At 39.9% G+C, this 17471-nt stretch overlaps 1 protein-coding gene across 1 annotated transcript in view; it reads right to left on the bottom strand.

Moving 5' to 3' along the window:
- The window catches only part of SHB (SH2 domain containing adaptor protein B), a gene marked incomplete at its 5' end in the record, with an annotated part of 71911 nt that overhangs the window by 42055 nt on the left and 12385 nt on the right, over window positions 1-17471 (bottom strand). The window contains one exon of the mRNA XM_042822769.1: window positions 10265-10382. Within this exon, the coding sequence (XP_042678703.1) occupies window positions 10265-10382 (118 nt within the window). The remainder of the gene's footprint in view (window positions 1-10264; window positions 10383-17471) is intronic.

Here is a 17471-nt window from a genome sequence, read left to right as displayed (position 1 = left end):
GGATTGCTCAGACCTAGGTGCAGGACTTCACACATGTGCAAAAAGTGATTTCATTAAAATCACGACAATATTTATCTTGTTCCCTGATATCTTCTTTCTTTAAACTTAGTCTCATTCAGGGAACACTGGGAAGTGGACAGAGACTTCCTTGCAAACCTGAATGCCCAGTGATACAGAGTAAGGACAAAGTCATTTACAAGAATAAAACACATAGCAGACTGAGGCAGTAGATGCACCTAACCAAAACAGTTGCCATCTTTGGTTTAAGAAAAGCCTAACAAGGTTAGCTCTCAGAGTTGAGATATACTCATTTTATTTCTGCCACCCAGCAACATTCCCTGTTGAGAATACAGTGTAGGGAGAAGGGTTTCTGCTCAAAAACTCCTGGAGTTGATTACTTCCTAAGACAGGTGGCTACGCAGTCAAAAGCTACACTGAAACGTGAATTGAACATATTTTTAAATGAAATATCTAGCTAGTGAACAATTTTGCCAGTTATAACTTAAAAACAACAAAACTGAAAGCTCAAACACATAGCCTGAAGCTTCTCAGATGACTAACATCCATTAAAATTTATTTTCTCTTTGTTAGAAATTTTTCATAAAAGCACCATTAAAACAAAAAAGTCAAAGCTTTGGAGTGATATATGATGCAAGAGAGCTTTCCTTCTGAGCAGGATTCCAGCAACAGCAAGCACTATCAGTATCCAAGTCATCTTAAACTGTCTATTTTTTTCCTTGTTCACTGCAAGGAACAGCCACAGTGATTGTTCACCAGTTATTTGCAATCTTGAAAACTGCAAGACATGTGGATCAGATACAGAAATTATTTACAGTTTTGCCCACTTGGTTTGCTCCTCCAAGGAGAATGCCATCCTAGCTGCAGTCTTTGTCCTGTCATTTAAATTGAGCTACCAGTACAACCCAAGAGTTCAGTACCCAAGGACTTGTAATAAAGATAAGTCATCATCTGTTGGAAGTAAATGCCATCAGATACAATTCAGAGTGTTAGGAGATTCAGTAAGCTCAGTGTCTAGCACAGTCCTACGTGTTCATACAGCAACAGTCATCAACGTACACAGTGAAGGAAGGGCTAAATTTGCTGTTTAGTTCTGAAGATAAAGATAGTTTGACTTAGAATACAACCTCCACTTGAGATTGCATCCACCATCATGGATTTTTGTCTCTGACAATCCAAGGCCTTGCATGAAATGGAAGACAGCTGACTTGCTAGCATAGAAAAGTGACAGGGATGTGAAAACTGAAATTACTGAGAAAAAAATGTTTCAGCTCAGCCTCCTTGATGATTCTTTCACTCATCAAGTCAGTTCAGGAAGAGATGGATGGGAAGCACAACCAGTCCCCAGCATCTATGAGCCTCAAGTGTTTTACATGGAACTGTCCAGCTGCTCTTGTTCAATACCTTGCATTTGTTTGCAACCTTACTGTAGTTGTTAGGATACTCACACAAACCATGATTAGATGCCAATTTTTAGCTGAAAGCCTTCTTACAAAGAAATCTGTTAGTAATGCAGCTATTTTTTTTTTTCCCCTTTGGGGTAACACTTTCGTACAACAGTATGGAACCTGTATGAATGTTTGCAGCTATTGACAAAACACACTAAGGCATACAGTCTTTTACATTATCATCCAAGAGCATCTGTGCTTGCACAAATACCTAACAACAGCAAATAAATCTGGCTAGCATTCAGTAAAGCATCATTAAGAACAGACCCTACTGTTAGGAAAACCAAACCACAGTCATGCAAACACCATTAATCAGTTTTCTTTCCTCCTTGCAACAGAAGCATCACAAATCATGAAGAGTAACATCTGGTATTTTCCACTGAGGTCAGGTCAGAGAACACCATATTTTAAAATTCATTCCAGCCACGATCCTGCTGCATATTACTGAATCGACACTTTCTGATGATTTCTCCAGTTACACTTATTTTCCAGTATGTGCCTTTAAACCAACAATGAGAGCGCATGCAAACATTTCTAGAGCACAGAGCTGCATCCAAACAGATGACTGCAGAAAACTGTATTTGTTTCCAGATGTTACGTTCCGCTTTTAAAGAAAGACACACGAAGATCCCCAAAAAGAAATTAGGACAATCTGCCTGTTAATCTGCTCTATATTCCTCTATAACTCCGAGTTTTCTTGGTGGTGGTGCATTTTGTAGCCCAAGGAGAGGAGCACATAAGATACACAAAAGTAATGATGGATGCGAAAGATGTTTTTCTTCACTTCTCTCCTTCTCTTTTCATTTTAATTGAGACAGAAACACAGACATCATCTTGCCCACCAGAGGCTGCATTACAGCTGTAGCATCTTCTCCAGGCCTTTAGGAAATCTCCAGCAGACTCAGCTCTGCCATCACACTTAACTGCTGTGCAGCAAGTTCTAGACAAGTGCACTATGGTTTGACAAACCACAGGAAAGAGAAGTATAGCACTAGAGCTACAAGATCCAGTGCTTTTTCACACAGCTTTCAAAATTACCTACTACACAGAAAATAAATGCAGAATTCGAAACAAGTCCAGGTTTCCTACAGGCAGGCCTTATTTCCCTGCAGTTTGCCTGGTTTGTTGTTAATTACTAGCCTGGCCTACAAGACCGAGTGTTTTGCATACCTACATCCTGCTTCATGATGCCAAGCTGTGCACAAACTTCTCATCACAATTTCACCAACTTATGACATTGAGCTAGGCAGAACCAACAAAAAACCAAGTTTGAATTCTTCCATGTTCTTTTTGGATATTTTGATATAGCTCAAGAAATCCAGTCATCATGGTCCCAGCATAAACATACCAACCATTTACTAGATCTTTGTCTGTGGAAGTACAACAGAAACAAATGCTCTTATCAGCACATCAACACAGATCAGAACCAGAAGAGGCTTATCTGCCCCTACCAAGAAAGGACAGGCTGTTCCTGCGGAGAATGACCTCAAAAGTCAGCAAGCATAAAGTCAAGAAGTAGCTGAGTTTGTACAGGTACTTAAGATCCTCCAGAAGAACTCTTTCAAGCAGAACTCTTGATAGCCAGAAACCAGAGAAGAAGCTGTACGCTGCACTACCAGTCCACATAAAACACACGGAGCACAAAAACTGAGTTTCTGACCAGTTCCCATTGAAGTTTAAGACCATTCTGTGACAGTGTTGTAAAGTCATAGTAAAAGGCTGCTAAGTTGATAAAGCAAGATGTTATGCCTCTGTAACAAGCAGACAGAAATGTCTGAATCTTCAATCTTCTTTTACTTTCAAAGAAAACCTCTGGTTTGGACCACAAAAAAAACCCTAAAAAGATGCAGGAGAAACTGCAGCTATCAATTTATCATATGATTTCAGAAACAGACAACATTTACTTAAGGTTTCACTCATGTATTGCCATTACAGACTTTCAGGGTTTGGTTGAAAAGCCAGCAAACAAAGAAATTCTATCCGTTTACCTGCAAACTAGACAAAATATTACAGTTGCAGAAGCACTTTCTCATTCTAAAAACTATTGTGGGTTTTTTTTTTTCCACCAAATGCTGAGCTAATATTTAGTGTAACAACTTGTTTTACTTTGAGCTAGCTTACCATTTCACTATAATACAGTGGAAAAGCAGTAACTGGAAAAAGAGAGAATTGGTAAGAGTGATTGTGTAGTATTCAGAAAACAGAAACCTTCACCAGTTTTAACAACAAAAAAGAAAATACGAAGGACTTCCAGCAGGACATTTTTCTTCAGAACCGTCTGCTAAAGGATAGAAATTCCTTTTTATTTCAAAAGTCAAAAAGTCATCTTTATGAGAAGTGACAGAACCCCCCCCCCCCCAAAAAAAAAAAAAAAAAACAACAATAACAAATAACCAACAGTTAACATCTTTGAAGACTTGTGATTCAAATTTTACCACTTAGTCCATTTCCAGGTTGCATCTAGTCCTACCAAGATGAAAGTGTTGAAAAAGACAACCAAAAAAGGGCCAAAAAAAATCCCAAGAAAAAAAGACAACTTTTCAGTCTTACCTTAAACCCATTTTGCATAGTACATTTTTGCAAGGCAACAGAATCCTGTGCATCAGCTTAACATTCTTTGTTCTAAATTAGTAGCCAGAAATTACCATAAGAATTGGTACCTTTGCAATTCTGACTCCAGTGTTGAGCTCTTGCCTATAAAACCTATGTATGGGCAATCAATACACAAGATCTGTCTTCTCAGTTCCAATTCCAGACCAAAGCTGGAGGGGAAGAGTTACCCCTTCAGGAAAAGGCAAAGCCTTATATTTTATATTTACTCAGCTGCACATAGAAGAGAAGATTTGTTTCTTTTTATTTTTACGTATTTGTAGGCTGGTATACACTACTCTAAGCAGCAAGCAACACCATGTCAAACATTAGGAAGAATGCTTTAAATTATTTTAGAGGAGGAGACAGAGTTAAATATAGAGAAATGCTATTCATTTTATGTACAGCTGGTTTCCACCCCCCACCCCCACCCCCGTTATGCAGCTAATTATAGCAAACACAACACATCACATTCCCTCCCAACAAAAGAATTTCTAGCTTTATCTCCCTGCAGTCACCATGGAGTGCAAAGTGCTCGTGGTGGCCACTGGCCACAAATCTAAAGTGATGCAGTTTCACAGCACATGTGAGATCAGCTGCTTTTCTTAGAGAGAAGGTGAGGACTTATACTGAAGCAGCCCCAGCATTATTTCTGCTCTGCCTCAACTCAGGCAAATCAGGCCTAGTGGAAAGTAAGGAGTCTTCTGTATTGCTTTCCATTACACAATAATAACAGGATAGTTAAGATGTTTCTAACAGAGCAAGAACCAACTTTAAATAGATTCCAAAGCACAGAAGGTGTCTAACTACATTAAGTTTTCTTAATATTCCAGTGCAGTCCTTTATAGGGCTCCTAACACGTAAATACATCTGCCTCATTACTAGTCAAAAGTTCTTGTTTGTGTGCTATTGAACTTCAAACTTCACCAGGTGCAACTGTAAACCAAGAACCGAGAGAACATACACATCAAATTTCAAGAGTTAAGTTACCTTGCATTTTTTCCCACCTTGTATTTGAAGAAAAACAAATCTTGCTGTGCCAGAACAACCAGCATGCAGCCACACCATTTGGCAACAGGACAATATATATGTAAGTCCTAGTGACAAATCCACAATACTACATGAGGTGGATTGATGATGGATTAAATTCCCATTTGGGGCCAACTTCTAACCATGACTGGCACAATATAAAACTTTCAAGCAGAATCTATAGCTGGAGCACACACAAATGTAGGTGCAAGAGAACCAACTTGAAGATTTTTTCAAAACTACATCCACTGTAAAGCTTAGTGGATAAGCACACTAACTCTAACATGTTGGCTAGAGCTGATTTCAGTATTCAAGTGCAAGCAAATAGCAATTCTTAAACTGCAGGGCCATTATAATGCTGAAAGATCACTGGTTGGTTTACTCAGCTCAGCCACCTTGAAGAGGCCAGAAATTTTTTTTTCTAAACATTTCATGCTATACACACTACTATATCCAGACTAGTATTTATCAAAGCAATTATCATTGTTCTTTTTTGCATTATTTGCAGCTGGAAACTTGGCGCCAGCAAACAACGTGCCAGAGGCAACCTGGTGAAGGAAGAAGGATTTTACAAGACCTGACTCACCACCAGTGCACTGTAGTGACTATTCAGATGAAGCTACATGTCTGAACAAAAAAACAGCCTCTTTAGTTACAGGGGAAACTGACACTCAAGGCCTTCTGAAGTAGGTGCAGGTTCATGGGAATGCTGCTTTCTGTACACTCCCAGCATTTCTGTGATAGCCTGAAGGAAGACAGTCCTACTGCTCCCAGGATGCCCCATGGGGAGCTCCCAGTTAAGACAGATGAGGTTGTTCTTCCTAGGCTGTCTGTCATGCATTGGAGATGCCGCCATAACTCAGGCATGGACTCTTACTGCAGTACCTAGAAAAAAAAGCAATGAAGTGTATGAAGGTGTCTGCTGTTCTAGCACTGGCTGCATGCTTTCTGCACAAAAACCCTTTGTGTCAGAAAGTCAAACTTGTTCACTGTTCTTCTGCTGCATAGTTAGAATGACGTGGATAGAAACCAGGCAATAAATATGCAAAAAAAAAAAAAATAGAGAGGAGAATGGTAATGCTGTGAGCCTGTGGACAAACCAGTGAATTTTTACTTGAAATCCTCATTAGTATCACCTGCAAAGCTTTACTAATGGTGTAGATCCCAGGCAGGATGTGGCTGTGAGCAGCATGGCCTAGTGGCTGGCGATCCTGCCTGCAGCAGGGGGGTTGAAACTGGATGATCTTTGAGAACCTTTTTGATCCAGGCCATTCTATGACTGTGATTTTATGTGCCGTCACCCAGCTTGAAGAATATGTTGAAAACCACAGGCAAGACTGTAAGATGACAACAGGCATTTGAATCAAATATTCTAAAGCATTCACTGGAAGTCTTTCCAACACCTTGAGTCTAGCATGCTGCTGTGCTGATTCAGGACCAACTCAAAAGCATGTACATTGGCACCTCCATACATCTCGTGAGTCAGCATATCCTACCTACAAGATCTAACACGTCCAGTTCAAGGACTTTCTTGCAAGAAATACATCAAAAAACAAAGCAGAATTCCTACTGCCCTATATCAAACATTTGCCTTTAATTTTCCTGAAATAGCCTTGAGTTGCCTCTGAAGTTATCCCTAACAGAATTGTAAAATGGCTTATGTTGGGAAAGATCTTAAGCATCACCTAGTTCCAACCCTCTACAATGGGCAGGGCTGATACACACTAGATCAGGCTGCTCAGCACTCCATCCAACCTAGCCTGAATGCCTCCAGAGAAGAAAGGCCCAGTGTGTATTTTACCAGTTGCATTGTGACAGACTTCTGAAGCCTGTTCACAACATAGCATTTACTATACATGGAACACAAGGCAAGTTACATCTCAGAAAAGGCGACTATTTTCAGAAATGCCATCCACTGTAATCTGTAGCAGTCTGAAATACAAGAGGTAGGTTTTCTCCCTGTCTACTGCATCTCCCCGAGGTAGATACATGAAAGAGAGACCACAGCCCTAAGCAGAGACCGAAGCCTCTGGCCGAGTACTAAGTGATGTCTAAAAAAGCAAAAGAAAAACAAAGGGCACATTTAAATTGCAAGGCACAGCACAGTCCTAAGGCCCTATTAAAACCTCTAAGAAATGAGAGCACTGATGTACTTACTACATGCTTATCTCAACTTCCTAACCAAGATCCATGCTCAAAGGCCTTGTTTGCCCAAATCTTCCTTAAATTCCCCATTCCAGCACAGAGAAAACAGTGCTTCTGATCAGGAAAGGACAGTGGTTTTCTGCTGCCAACACACTTCTTAAAGTGTGCTTTTACACAGCCATACCCTCATTGATAGTACTTCTTCCTCTCTAGTAAAAAAAAAAAAAAAAAAAAAAAAAACACACATTTTGGATAAACTGATTCCAAACCAGTTTGAGACTAACTATCCTCTGTTTTCGAATTGTTCAAATACATTTTTTTTCTTTTTTTATATGACAGCATTTGTCATGTCAGGCACTGAGTAGTCAAGAATCATACGTTGGAGGTAAGAAGCTCCCTTCAAAGCCAAACAGTAAGTTAAATAGACTCTATCTGTTGCCCTTTATCTCATTCTTGTTGCCATCATTCCTTGTGATACCTTGAAAGGCTGATACTCCATCTAAGCAATGATCTAAAATTGAATTCTCCATATAACGTGAGGTTCTTATGAGCTCTGCGGTCCAACAAAAAGATAGCTATGTGTTGCTTTGAATTGGCATTTGATCAGAAGCGTGGCACATGGTCTGAAGATCTGACTAATTCCTCCTGAGAAGCATAGATACCTGGAAGAGCTGAGTCACCACATGTAGTTGTCATAAGGTGGGGGAAAGGCACTACCCCCTTTTGAGCTCCCCACAGCAAAGCTTACGTGGCAGTGATACAGTCGTATGGAATTTTGATAGGGAAAAGAAATCACCCAGATTTCTCTCATAGTTTTTAACTAGCTCATAGTGAAAGGCTAGCGCATGTCAATTAGGGCATATTCCTCTCTATCAAGCCACAAGACAGGTTGTTTCCCTTATACTGTTCTCTGCATGTTTAATACTGCATCTCAAGAACAATTTAAATTTTTCACTTAACGACCACAAAGCATGGAGAGAAACTCTTTTAACTGGTTCCCTTTAATTGCATTTTGAAGCAGTAAGCAGATTGCCCCCATTTGGAATTAGTCCATCCTTAAAACAGTCAAGAAGGACTTCACTATGTAAGTTAAGCTGAACAGACAGCCATATAAACATTCAAATCAGAGAGTATGGCTAACAAACACCACAAACAAAGCAGCAAACCAAATGCTGAGGCCAGACTATAATCCAAATGATTTCTTTACAAGTACTAAATACTAAAATTCACCTGGGAAATACAAACTACAAGAACTGCCCAAAAAGACATCTTTATTTTTTCCTTTGTCAAGTAAAACAAATGTAAATTCCAATAAACAAATATAAAAACACATGCTTGAAAACAATGGAATATAACCTGATCTCAGAGAGACTTACAAAGAGACTTTATTTCTACCCACATCTGGGCAAGATGACTGGAATCTAATCACCCAGATCTCAACACACTAAATGTCTTCAGTAAAGTTTCACGCATTTTCTACTGGATCAATCAAACATATTTAGAACACTTACTATATCACTATCCGTGGTTAGAGCACAGTTTCAAATGTGCATTTAGCATTTATAATGTTTGACTGTAACAAACGTTTATTTTAATACAAAGCAAATTTGACAGTTTATGAGCTGCAACAAACACTACGGTTGGTCAAGGGGGTGGGTGACAGCTTCTTGCAAGGGTACGCACATCTACTATCCACTGTAGCTATGCCACTCAGTATTGTACAATAAACCACCCATTTATTATGGCTAATCCTGGAAAAGAAGATGGCATAAGTTTCTGTTAGGAGCACAGAAAGAGAGAAATCAATGCACTGTAAACTTCAAAGCTGAAATTACTGATGCTTGCACTGGTGTGCAAGCAGCAAGAATTCATCTCAACCAATCTGTTTTTCTGAGATTACTCTAGCTAGAATGAATAAATGTACAACAACAAGGAGTAAGATGTCCCAGTCTGTCTATTGGAAATTTCAAGCAATACAGTCAACAAGAAATTTCCTCATCAGAGAAATCTATCAGAAAATCTACTTAAGAAGGGAAAAAGAGGAACATCTGCACGAAAAAAGGATCTCTGCATCTAACACCCTTTTGTCTTTCCCCATGGATTAATGTTTTGAATGCCCAAAACAGGAGCTGTTCAACAGAAAAGGAAAGCATACAATGAACTTATCTGGCACAGGTGTGACTTTCACCTCACAGTGACAGTAAAAGGATCAGCTGCAGAAATACAAGAAAAGCACAACCTATCTGCACAAAGGTATGTACTGCATGAAATCATTGTAAGTTAAAAAATTTATGTCTGCAGACTTCAGAAACTTTTAGACTACACAGCCAACAAATAGGGAATGGATGCAGATCATATCAGAGAAACATGCAGACAAGACAGCATATGATGACAGGACAAAGGGATCACTCCAAATTCCTACAACTCTGCAATTACAAACCACTTCCCTTCATAACACAGTAGAAAGACAACTACCATGAACATCACTTAAAAGGCTCACAAGCATCCTACAGTGTCTCATTTCATGCATGGTCACAGAAAACCACTAAAGAAGGAAGGAAGAAACAAAGACGTAGCTCTGCAGCTTTCCTGCAACAGAGAAAGCTGAGAAGACCGAATGTGAAGGAGGAAAAAAATGGCCATAAGCAAATTGATCAATTGTTGCATTAATTCACCCTATTATAATCTTTTAATTCAACACTGTGCTTTAGCTATTCTTGCTATCTACACAGATGATAACCTTGTCATTACCAAGCAAGGCAATGCAGACTCCAGCATCCATGATCACTTTTTCACTTCACTACGTGACAGTACAAACTATCTATATTTGACAGCCAGCTCCAGAGCAGTATTTTCAGATATCAAGGCAGGTACAAGCACATGAAAAGCCTTCACAGCAGTTACTGTTACTATCTGACATTTTCAGAAACAAAACAGTTTTGCATGTCAAAAGACATTTTTGTTTCACAGCAGTTCTAATATCCATGTGAACTGCCATGCAGCTAAATCTTCCATGTGCAATTTTCTTTTCTTACCTGTCATTATTCTCTGGGCTTCATATGGTTCCATATAGCCAGTGTTCTCTCCTTTAACCATTTTGTTCAACTCACTTTTGGCATCAAATGGATCTGAATAGTCATCAGCTATCAAGACCTGAAAGACAGGAAAGTAATTGTTACGAGATCTCTAGGCAGACTTGCAAACCAGAATGCAGTATCACCCTAAGAGCAAAAAATCTGAAGTTTCATTCAGACGAATGCATCATATGCCATCTTCAGATTACAATTACAACCTTGGTTCAGAGGACAGATAGAAATGCTGTGGACCATTGACAAAATGGTGATGAAATATGCTTGCTTCTTTTCATCCCAGAGAGTGCACAAAAAACAGGCTGTGTGTCAAAAGTTATCCAATTAGAGGAAGATACAGAACAATTAGGATGGGCAAACTAGAAGGATCCAACCACTCACCATATCCAGTCCAGCATAACTCTTAACAGAGATTTTTGCTATTATTTCGTAAAAAAAAGCACACAATTCACAATACTACTAAACAATTTATCAGCTGTTAGGAATCATTTCTCCCTGTTACCGAAGGGGCTGAAACAATATTGTTTCCAGAAGCCAACAAGGGAGCCAGAGCAATGAGAGAAGCCCTCATGTGGAAGTTACTGCAGAGCATGCACGTGCAAAGCAGGACAGGAAAATGAGTCTGCAGCTGAGAAAGCAGCAGCAGGTTACTATCTCTCACTGCCAAAAAACAAAGAACTGTGCAAGCGTTCTGATGGGATCAAACCCACCCTGCCCAGTCCCCTGTTCAGGGCAGGGAAAGCCTTAAGGATTCTGCCCTGAAGACAAGTCTCCTCCAGAGGGATTTTTCAACCATGACTCCTCCTGTCCCACCAGTTTTACATCTTTAAGACCAGTAACAGTGGGACAGAAAGCAGATTGCTACGCCAACAACTCCAATTTTTCTAAACAAAGAACCAGGGGTTCAGTGCCAGCTCTCAGACTGAAGCTGCATCTGCTCCAACTCCTCCTGCCAGAATATCCCACCAGATAGAGGAAAAACACCACTCTCAAGCATGTCCCAGCGGGAGATTTTTGAAGATGCATTTATTACCACTGACCACAAAGGCGTAAGTGTTAGAGCAAGGCTTAGCTGTCCTCCAGTTAGAGGTTCACAGCTGGGTTACCAAGCAGTCCTGGATTGACATTTTAATTAGAAATCAAGTGTGTTTTCCATCACTTAGAGTTGAAAGTGCTTGGAAATCTGTTTGATGAAAGCATCAGACTGACAAGGTAATAGAGGGAGGAAAAAATACTTATCTCTCTGGTAGGAACCAAAATGATGGTCTCATTGTTGTGAAACCCCAAGGAGAAAAGCTCCCTCCCCCATCACAGGCGACATATGCCCAAGCAGCAAATCAGCTGCAAATCAGAGACATGTCAGCTGCTGCGCAGACTTAAGACAAAGGCAACAATGTGCATCATGCAGCATTAATTTCTGCTCCTCAAAAGGCGAGATTTATCTCTAAAAGCCCCGCAGCTGAAAATGCCCATCCATTTACGCTTCTGATGCAATCCTGTCAAGAGCTGATTGTAATATGGGCTCCCTGCTGTTCTCCTATTACAAATGTCAACACGTAATATCTGCCTATCCTTAGCATAACTATGCCAGAATATGAAGCAGAAAACAGTCTTACAGTTTCTCGATATTTCTCCCAGTATATTTTTTGGCAAATTAGGAAGAAGGAAAATTATACAGACAAAATGCTGTCAAATGAGGTAAAAATCTAGATTGATAATGTTAACAATCAAGACCTCATGATACCTAACGTGAACACAAAGACTTCAGCAACTAACTTGATATTCAGAAGAGATTAATAAAACAAAATCTGTTTCCTTGCAATTAGAAGATTTGTTGAAAAAAAAAGTCCAAATCCACATTATTTCATTATTATATTCTTTATAATTAACAAAGTATTCATGAATCTGTCCCGGAACAGGGAACTTGTGTTCCCCAGTGTGAAAATCTCCCCTAGCTTGAACAGTGGTGCAACTTCTCCCATCCAGAGGAATAGTAGCGTCAAAGCACTTAGCAATTGGGTACAGCAAATTATAATCATGTTTTCAATCAGATCACCTATAAGAGTTATCAGACTGATCAAACTTCTCTCCAAAAGGCCTCTGAAGAAAACACAAATAAATCTCCAACCCACTCTACAGCACAGAAATAGCAGTCTGCCTCCCCCTCCTCAAGCTGTGCACCTGCACTCTATTAAAAATAGCTCTACAGATAGGAGCTGTAAGAAAGCTTCAAGTGACTGTTATGGTTTCTGTTTATATTCAAATGTATAAATTCTCAACCTAGATATGGCAGCTGGCCAGTAACAACATTTGATTTCTTCCGTACTTGTTAACAGCTACCGATCTTACACTTCTTACCAAAAAAAGTTTAATTCAAAAATGCCATCAAGACCTTAAATTAATATATTTGTTAGTCCAATAATACCAATCTCACCAAGAACTATCTTGCCAGTTGATGGTGCACGTTCTGCTTACCAGCTGATATTCACCACGTAAACGCCTTGCTGTGCAGTGAGGCTCTGCAGACCGAGATCTGAATAACCTCTACCTTTATACCACATGGAAAAGATGCTGCCATCCTTCTCACCACAGGCACGAGGGAACAGGCCTTTCCATACAATAATGAAGCGCCTCTGCATTCACGAATGCTCTTCAGTGTTTCAGATAGAGATGATGGTGTCATGCATTTCTCTCTCAACAACCTTCCATCTACTGCCTAGAAAAGTGGTCTCAGTCATCTGTTCTGTAGTTCAAGGGGCCAAGGCCAACACAGGTGACAGAAAAATGTGATGAAAGTGGAATTTGACAATTCCACTTTAGATACACAATGCATGATCAAGGGATGAGCAAACAAATACCACGTACAGTGGGAAAAGGGTGCCAAATCATAGCTCTTAGGACCCTGAGTGAACAGGTTTTGCTGACCACTTTCCAAACCTGCTAAAGGCCAGCTCATCCAGCCCCAAGTCACACCGCCAGTATTATTCTCCTTTTCCTTCCCTAGAGTTAAAGCAAAAACTTTCTGCTTCATCTTCGAGCCAAAGTATACAGGAAAAAAAAAAAAAAAACCCACTTAAAAACATCAATAAAACTACACCCTCACCCTACAGAACAGGTAGAAGCACTCCAAAACACAGCAGACAGCAACAAGAGATCCTGACACATGTGCCTTATTTTGAAGGTACTCACCTGTCTCAACATTTTCTGGTTTTCCCAAATTACAAACACCAGCAGAATGATTAACTATACCAGTGACTGAAAGTCTAACCAGGTTTTCCTAGTGCAAAGGAGGAGCACTTCAAGTCTTCACCATTCTAGAGTGCTCAAAAGCAGCTCCATGTAAAAGGAGGAACCTTGGCAAATATTACACCTACTCAAACCAAAGGCTGAGATTCCATCCATTCAGCATAATTCAGGATGCCAGATGAATTTCAGACTTAACTCAGTAACAGTCTTTGTCTTTAAAATGGAAGTAATGTTTTGAGTATAACAGCTCAGACCCTAATACACTATGGACTGGTTCCTCCACCACAAAGGAAGACCATGAATTTTAACAGTGTAAACACTGTGTAGGAAAATTGGGCTGAGTTGTGTTACTGCAGGAAGCCAGGGTCTGGGAAGCCTGTATTTCAGATGCTATGCAGTGAACAAACCTCAACACTGAGGCCATTTAAACTCCAGTTTCAGAAATAAATTCAGAAAAGAATTTGTCTAAGCATAATCCTATCATTTAACTGAGCAGAGTGCAGGCAGACAGAAGAGGTAAGCCAGCTACATAGCTCACTTTCCTACTGGTCTGTACAAAAAACCCACAAAACAAACAAACAAACAACTTTTGCTTTCAATCTTTTAAATAAACTACTTTTCCACTGAATGTTCCTGCAGTGTAATCCATTTACAGGTACTTACACTTATCTGATTATATTACTCTTTCTTTTCAAGAAAAGTGAATCTGTGCTGCCTTTGGAAGAAGGTATACAGGAAGAAAAAAAAAAATCAGTTGAAAGACAAAGTCCAGAAGCATAGCCAACATCTTCAGAAACTAGGATTACCAAGTATCAATCATATGAAGGAAATTGCAGACATGTTTAAGAATTCCTCAACAGAAAGAGAAGAAAAACAATTTGGCTTTCTATTACATAGATCTAGTAACACTTCAGGTATGAATAAACACAAGTATGACAAATTCTGAAATATAAATAGAAGTCCAATGATATAAAATTAAGCGAATCTTATATTTGACCTTACTACATCAGAGACATCAACCAGGAGTTAGGGAACACTTCCAGGAGTTGTCCCAGGCAGGTAGTCTTTTAAAAGGCAAAAGAAAATGAGCATGGTTTAGTTACAAGGTAAGCAAATTCCAAGCAACAGCATCAGTTAAGAAGCCAATTAGAAATTACAAGATGTTTTCAAAAACAAAACTCAGAAAATTAAATAAAGCTGAAATTCAGTTTTAATCCTATAGCATGTACTAACTAAGCTGCAAGCATCACTGTCCTTCTCACCCGCAGTCTTACAACACTGTACAAGTCTACATATGTCATTATGTTCTATACAAGTTTAATTGTGTTCTTTTATATGAAAAAGCATGACTTGCATAAGAAATCAGTGGAAGAAAACAAAGAGCAAGCCTAATGCATGATTTTGCAAATATCCTTATCTCATTAAAAACACTAAAAACCTCTCCTGGTAGCCAAATCTTTGGGAGACTTACTATTAAAGATCCTTTTTGGGGGGAAACGGGGGAGGGAGGGCGGGGGGGAGATTCACCATTATTTTGTAATTAAATCCCCTACTAGAAAAATTGCAGAAAAAAACAGACTGCACTCTCACGTTTCGTCAGAAAACACACACTTAACAGAACCCAATGAAAATTCTTCATCTTCTCTGAGAATTTACAGTCACAAAAGACCAGTCATTAGGTACAGTAGAAATCACTCTGTGTTACATGCTGCTTTCCTTTTTGTTTGCTTCTTTTAACTACCATGTGATATTTTTGGCATAACCAGATTTCTCCTTGTCCCAAAGAGACTTCCAGGCCTCACAACCCAAACATGGCCTAGACAGACTTTTCCTTAAAAATAATACTTTCAAGTAATGCCCATGCAGCTACACATCAGAAAGGTCTCTGATAAGCTCTAGAAGGACTTCAGAATTTTAGGCCATGATACTAAGGGAATGCCCCACAGATGGTTCTGTGTAGGTACAGGGTGATTTCTTCCACACCTTATCTTGCATGCTGGAAAGACCATTTTCAGCTCTGCCCCAGAATAAGAGGCTTTATTCATAGCTATGATCACAAAAGGGAAATGCACTTCTGGTCTAAAATGTGACTGGAGCACAAATTCAGGAAGGTAGCTCCTAAATTACTGAGACAGTAATTCAGACAGAGTAATTTAGACAGATACTACCCTTAGACAGAGGGTGGACGGATGGCACTGAAAAAAAGTGTTTAGTAACACTCACCCATCTGTAAGGCTCCATTCTCACAGGAGACTGCAGTTTGCAGTTTCCAAATCTCAAACAAATGCATTAACCTCCACCTCACACTAACAGAACCCAACCACTAACAATCTGAGACATTAACAATAACTCTTGCCTTCTTGTCTGCTCATATTCTTTGTCAGCCTGTAGTTCCCTGGCACAGGATCACAATGGCTTGGGTTTGAAGGGACCTTAAAGATCATCTAGTTCCAACCCTCTGCCATGAGCAGGGACACCTCCCACTACATCAGGTTGCTCATACTCCATGTGTCCCTACTTCACATAGGGCAACACAGGCCCAAAAACTGCTGCTAAAAGCTTAGAAGGAGTTCTGTTTTTCTTTCAGCAGTGAAAGGGCCCAACCTTGAGCTATTCTCTATTATTTTAAATTTGGAAATACACTTTCCAGACAATAAGTTACAAAAGTTACAGAAGAGTGGACAGATACAGCTTAACATATCTTGCTTCCTTTGGAATACCAGGTTAAAACAAAATCCTAACCCTCCCTTCCCCCACCCCCATAAAAAGCTTATATCTCATGGACCACTGTTATGAGAACTTTTATAAGAATTCTCCATATTTCATACACAATGCACAACTGTTCCAAAATCATGGCTTGCATCCATTTCCATGTTAATGGGCTGTCCTGCTGTAACCTATGGAATATCAAGGGAGATGTGGATTGCAGTCCTTTTCCTGTCTGTCACCAGAATCCACCACATACCTTTTCAGCTGTCAGGGCTGGCATTTCTTCTGCCACTAGGACAGCAGTGCCTTAGGCTCAGCTACAAGATACAATCACATTGACACAATGTAGCAAAGAGAAGAAAAAGTCAAACCCTTCTCTTTGTCATGGCAAAACTGACCACAGCTCTGTACTAACATCGGGGACCAGGCACCACAAGCACTGCTGCTGGTCAGGACTTGTCCAAAGACGTTCAGAGACATAAGTCCCTCCAACAATCTCAGTGAACCTGAGGAGAAAAGGAGCTTGTAAAGATACAGAACAGGCATTTTGACAGGGATAAGAGCAAACACAACAGCAAGCTGGCCATCAGCACAAGGTCAAATTGCAAACCAGAAGTTTACTAGACAGCTTCATGGTTAAAAAGAAACAGATTTCTTACTTTTCTAGACTTTCTTTCTCATTAATCGGGTTAAAAGCCACTTAGCTGAATTTCTACACATGTTCTTACTGTGCCTGCCTTCTCATTAGAGGCCCTTTAAATCATAAGAAACTAACCTTATTCTGTCTGCAGAAAGCTTCCCTGTCCTTATCCACATTACAGTAGAACAGTCCTAACTCACTGCAAGTCACCCTAAAGCTGCATGTGTAAATAACTGTACTGCAGACCTCTTTCCTTATCTGAGCAGCTTAAGACTGAAGACAGTATCTGTGCTGCCAGACAACACTAAGGATGCCGGATTTATGGTGGCCTAACTGTAGAAACTGAGTTGTGTAATGCTGATGCCTCAGCGGATGTTGAATGTCTCAGTATTTCAGCACTAACATGTACTTAACTTCTGCACACACCCGCCTGGAAGTTCAGAGGACAATTTACAGAAGCAAGCACAATGCTTTCCTTCTTGCTGATCAGTATTCAGCCCTGCTTTGGTGTCCTCACAATACCATTCTCCCCTAGTGACTCACCCTGCCATGCCCAAC

This window comes from Centrocercus urophasianus, unplaced genomic scaffold, assembly GCF_019232065.1.
Source record: "Centrocercus urophasianus isolate 14NV4802_14NV808 unplaced genomic scaffold, USGS_Curo_1.0 seq_21, whole genome shotgun sequence".
Lineage (NCBI taxonomy): Eukaryota > Metazoa > Chordata > Aves > Galliformes > Phasianidae > Centrocercus > Centrocercus urophasianus.
The sequence above is the reverse complement of the archived record's forward strand: the minus strand, read 5'-3'. Positions and strand labels throughout refer to the sequence as shown.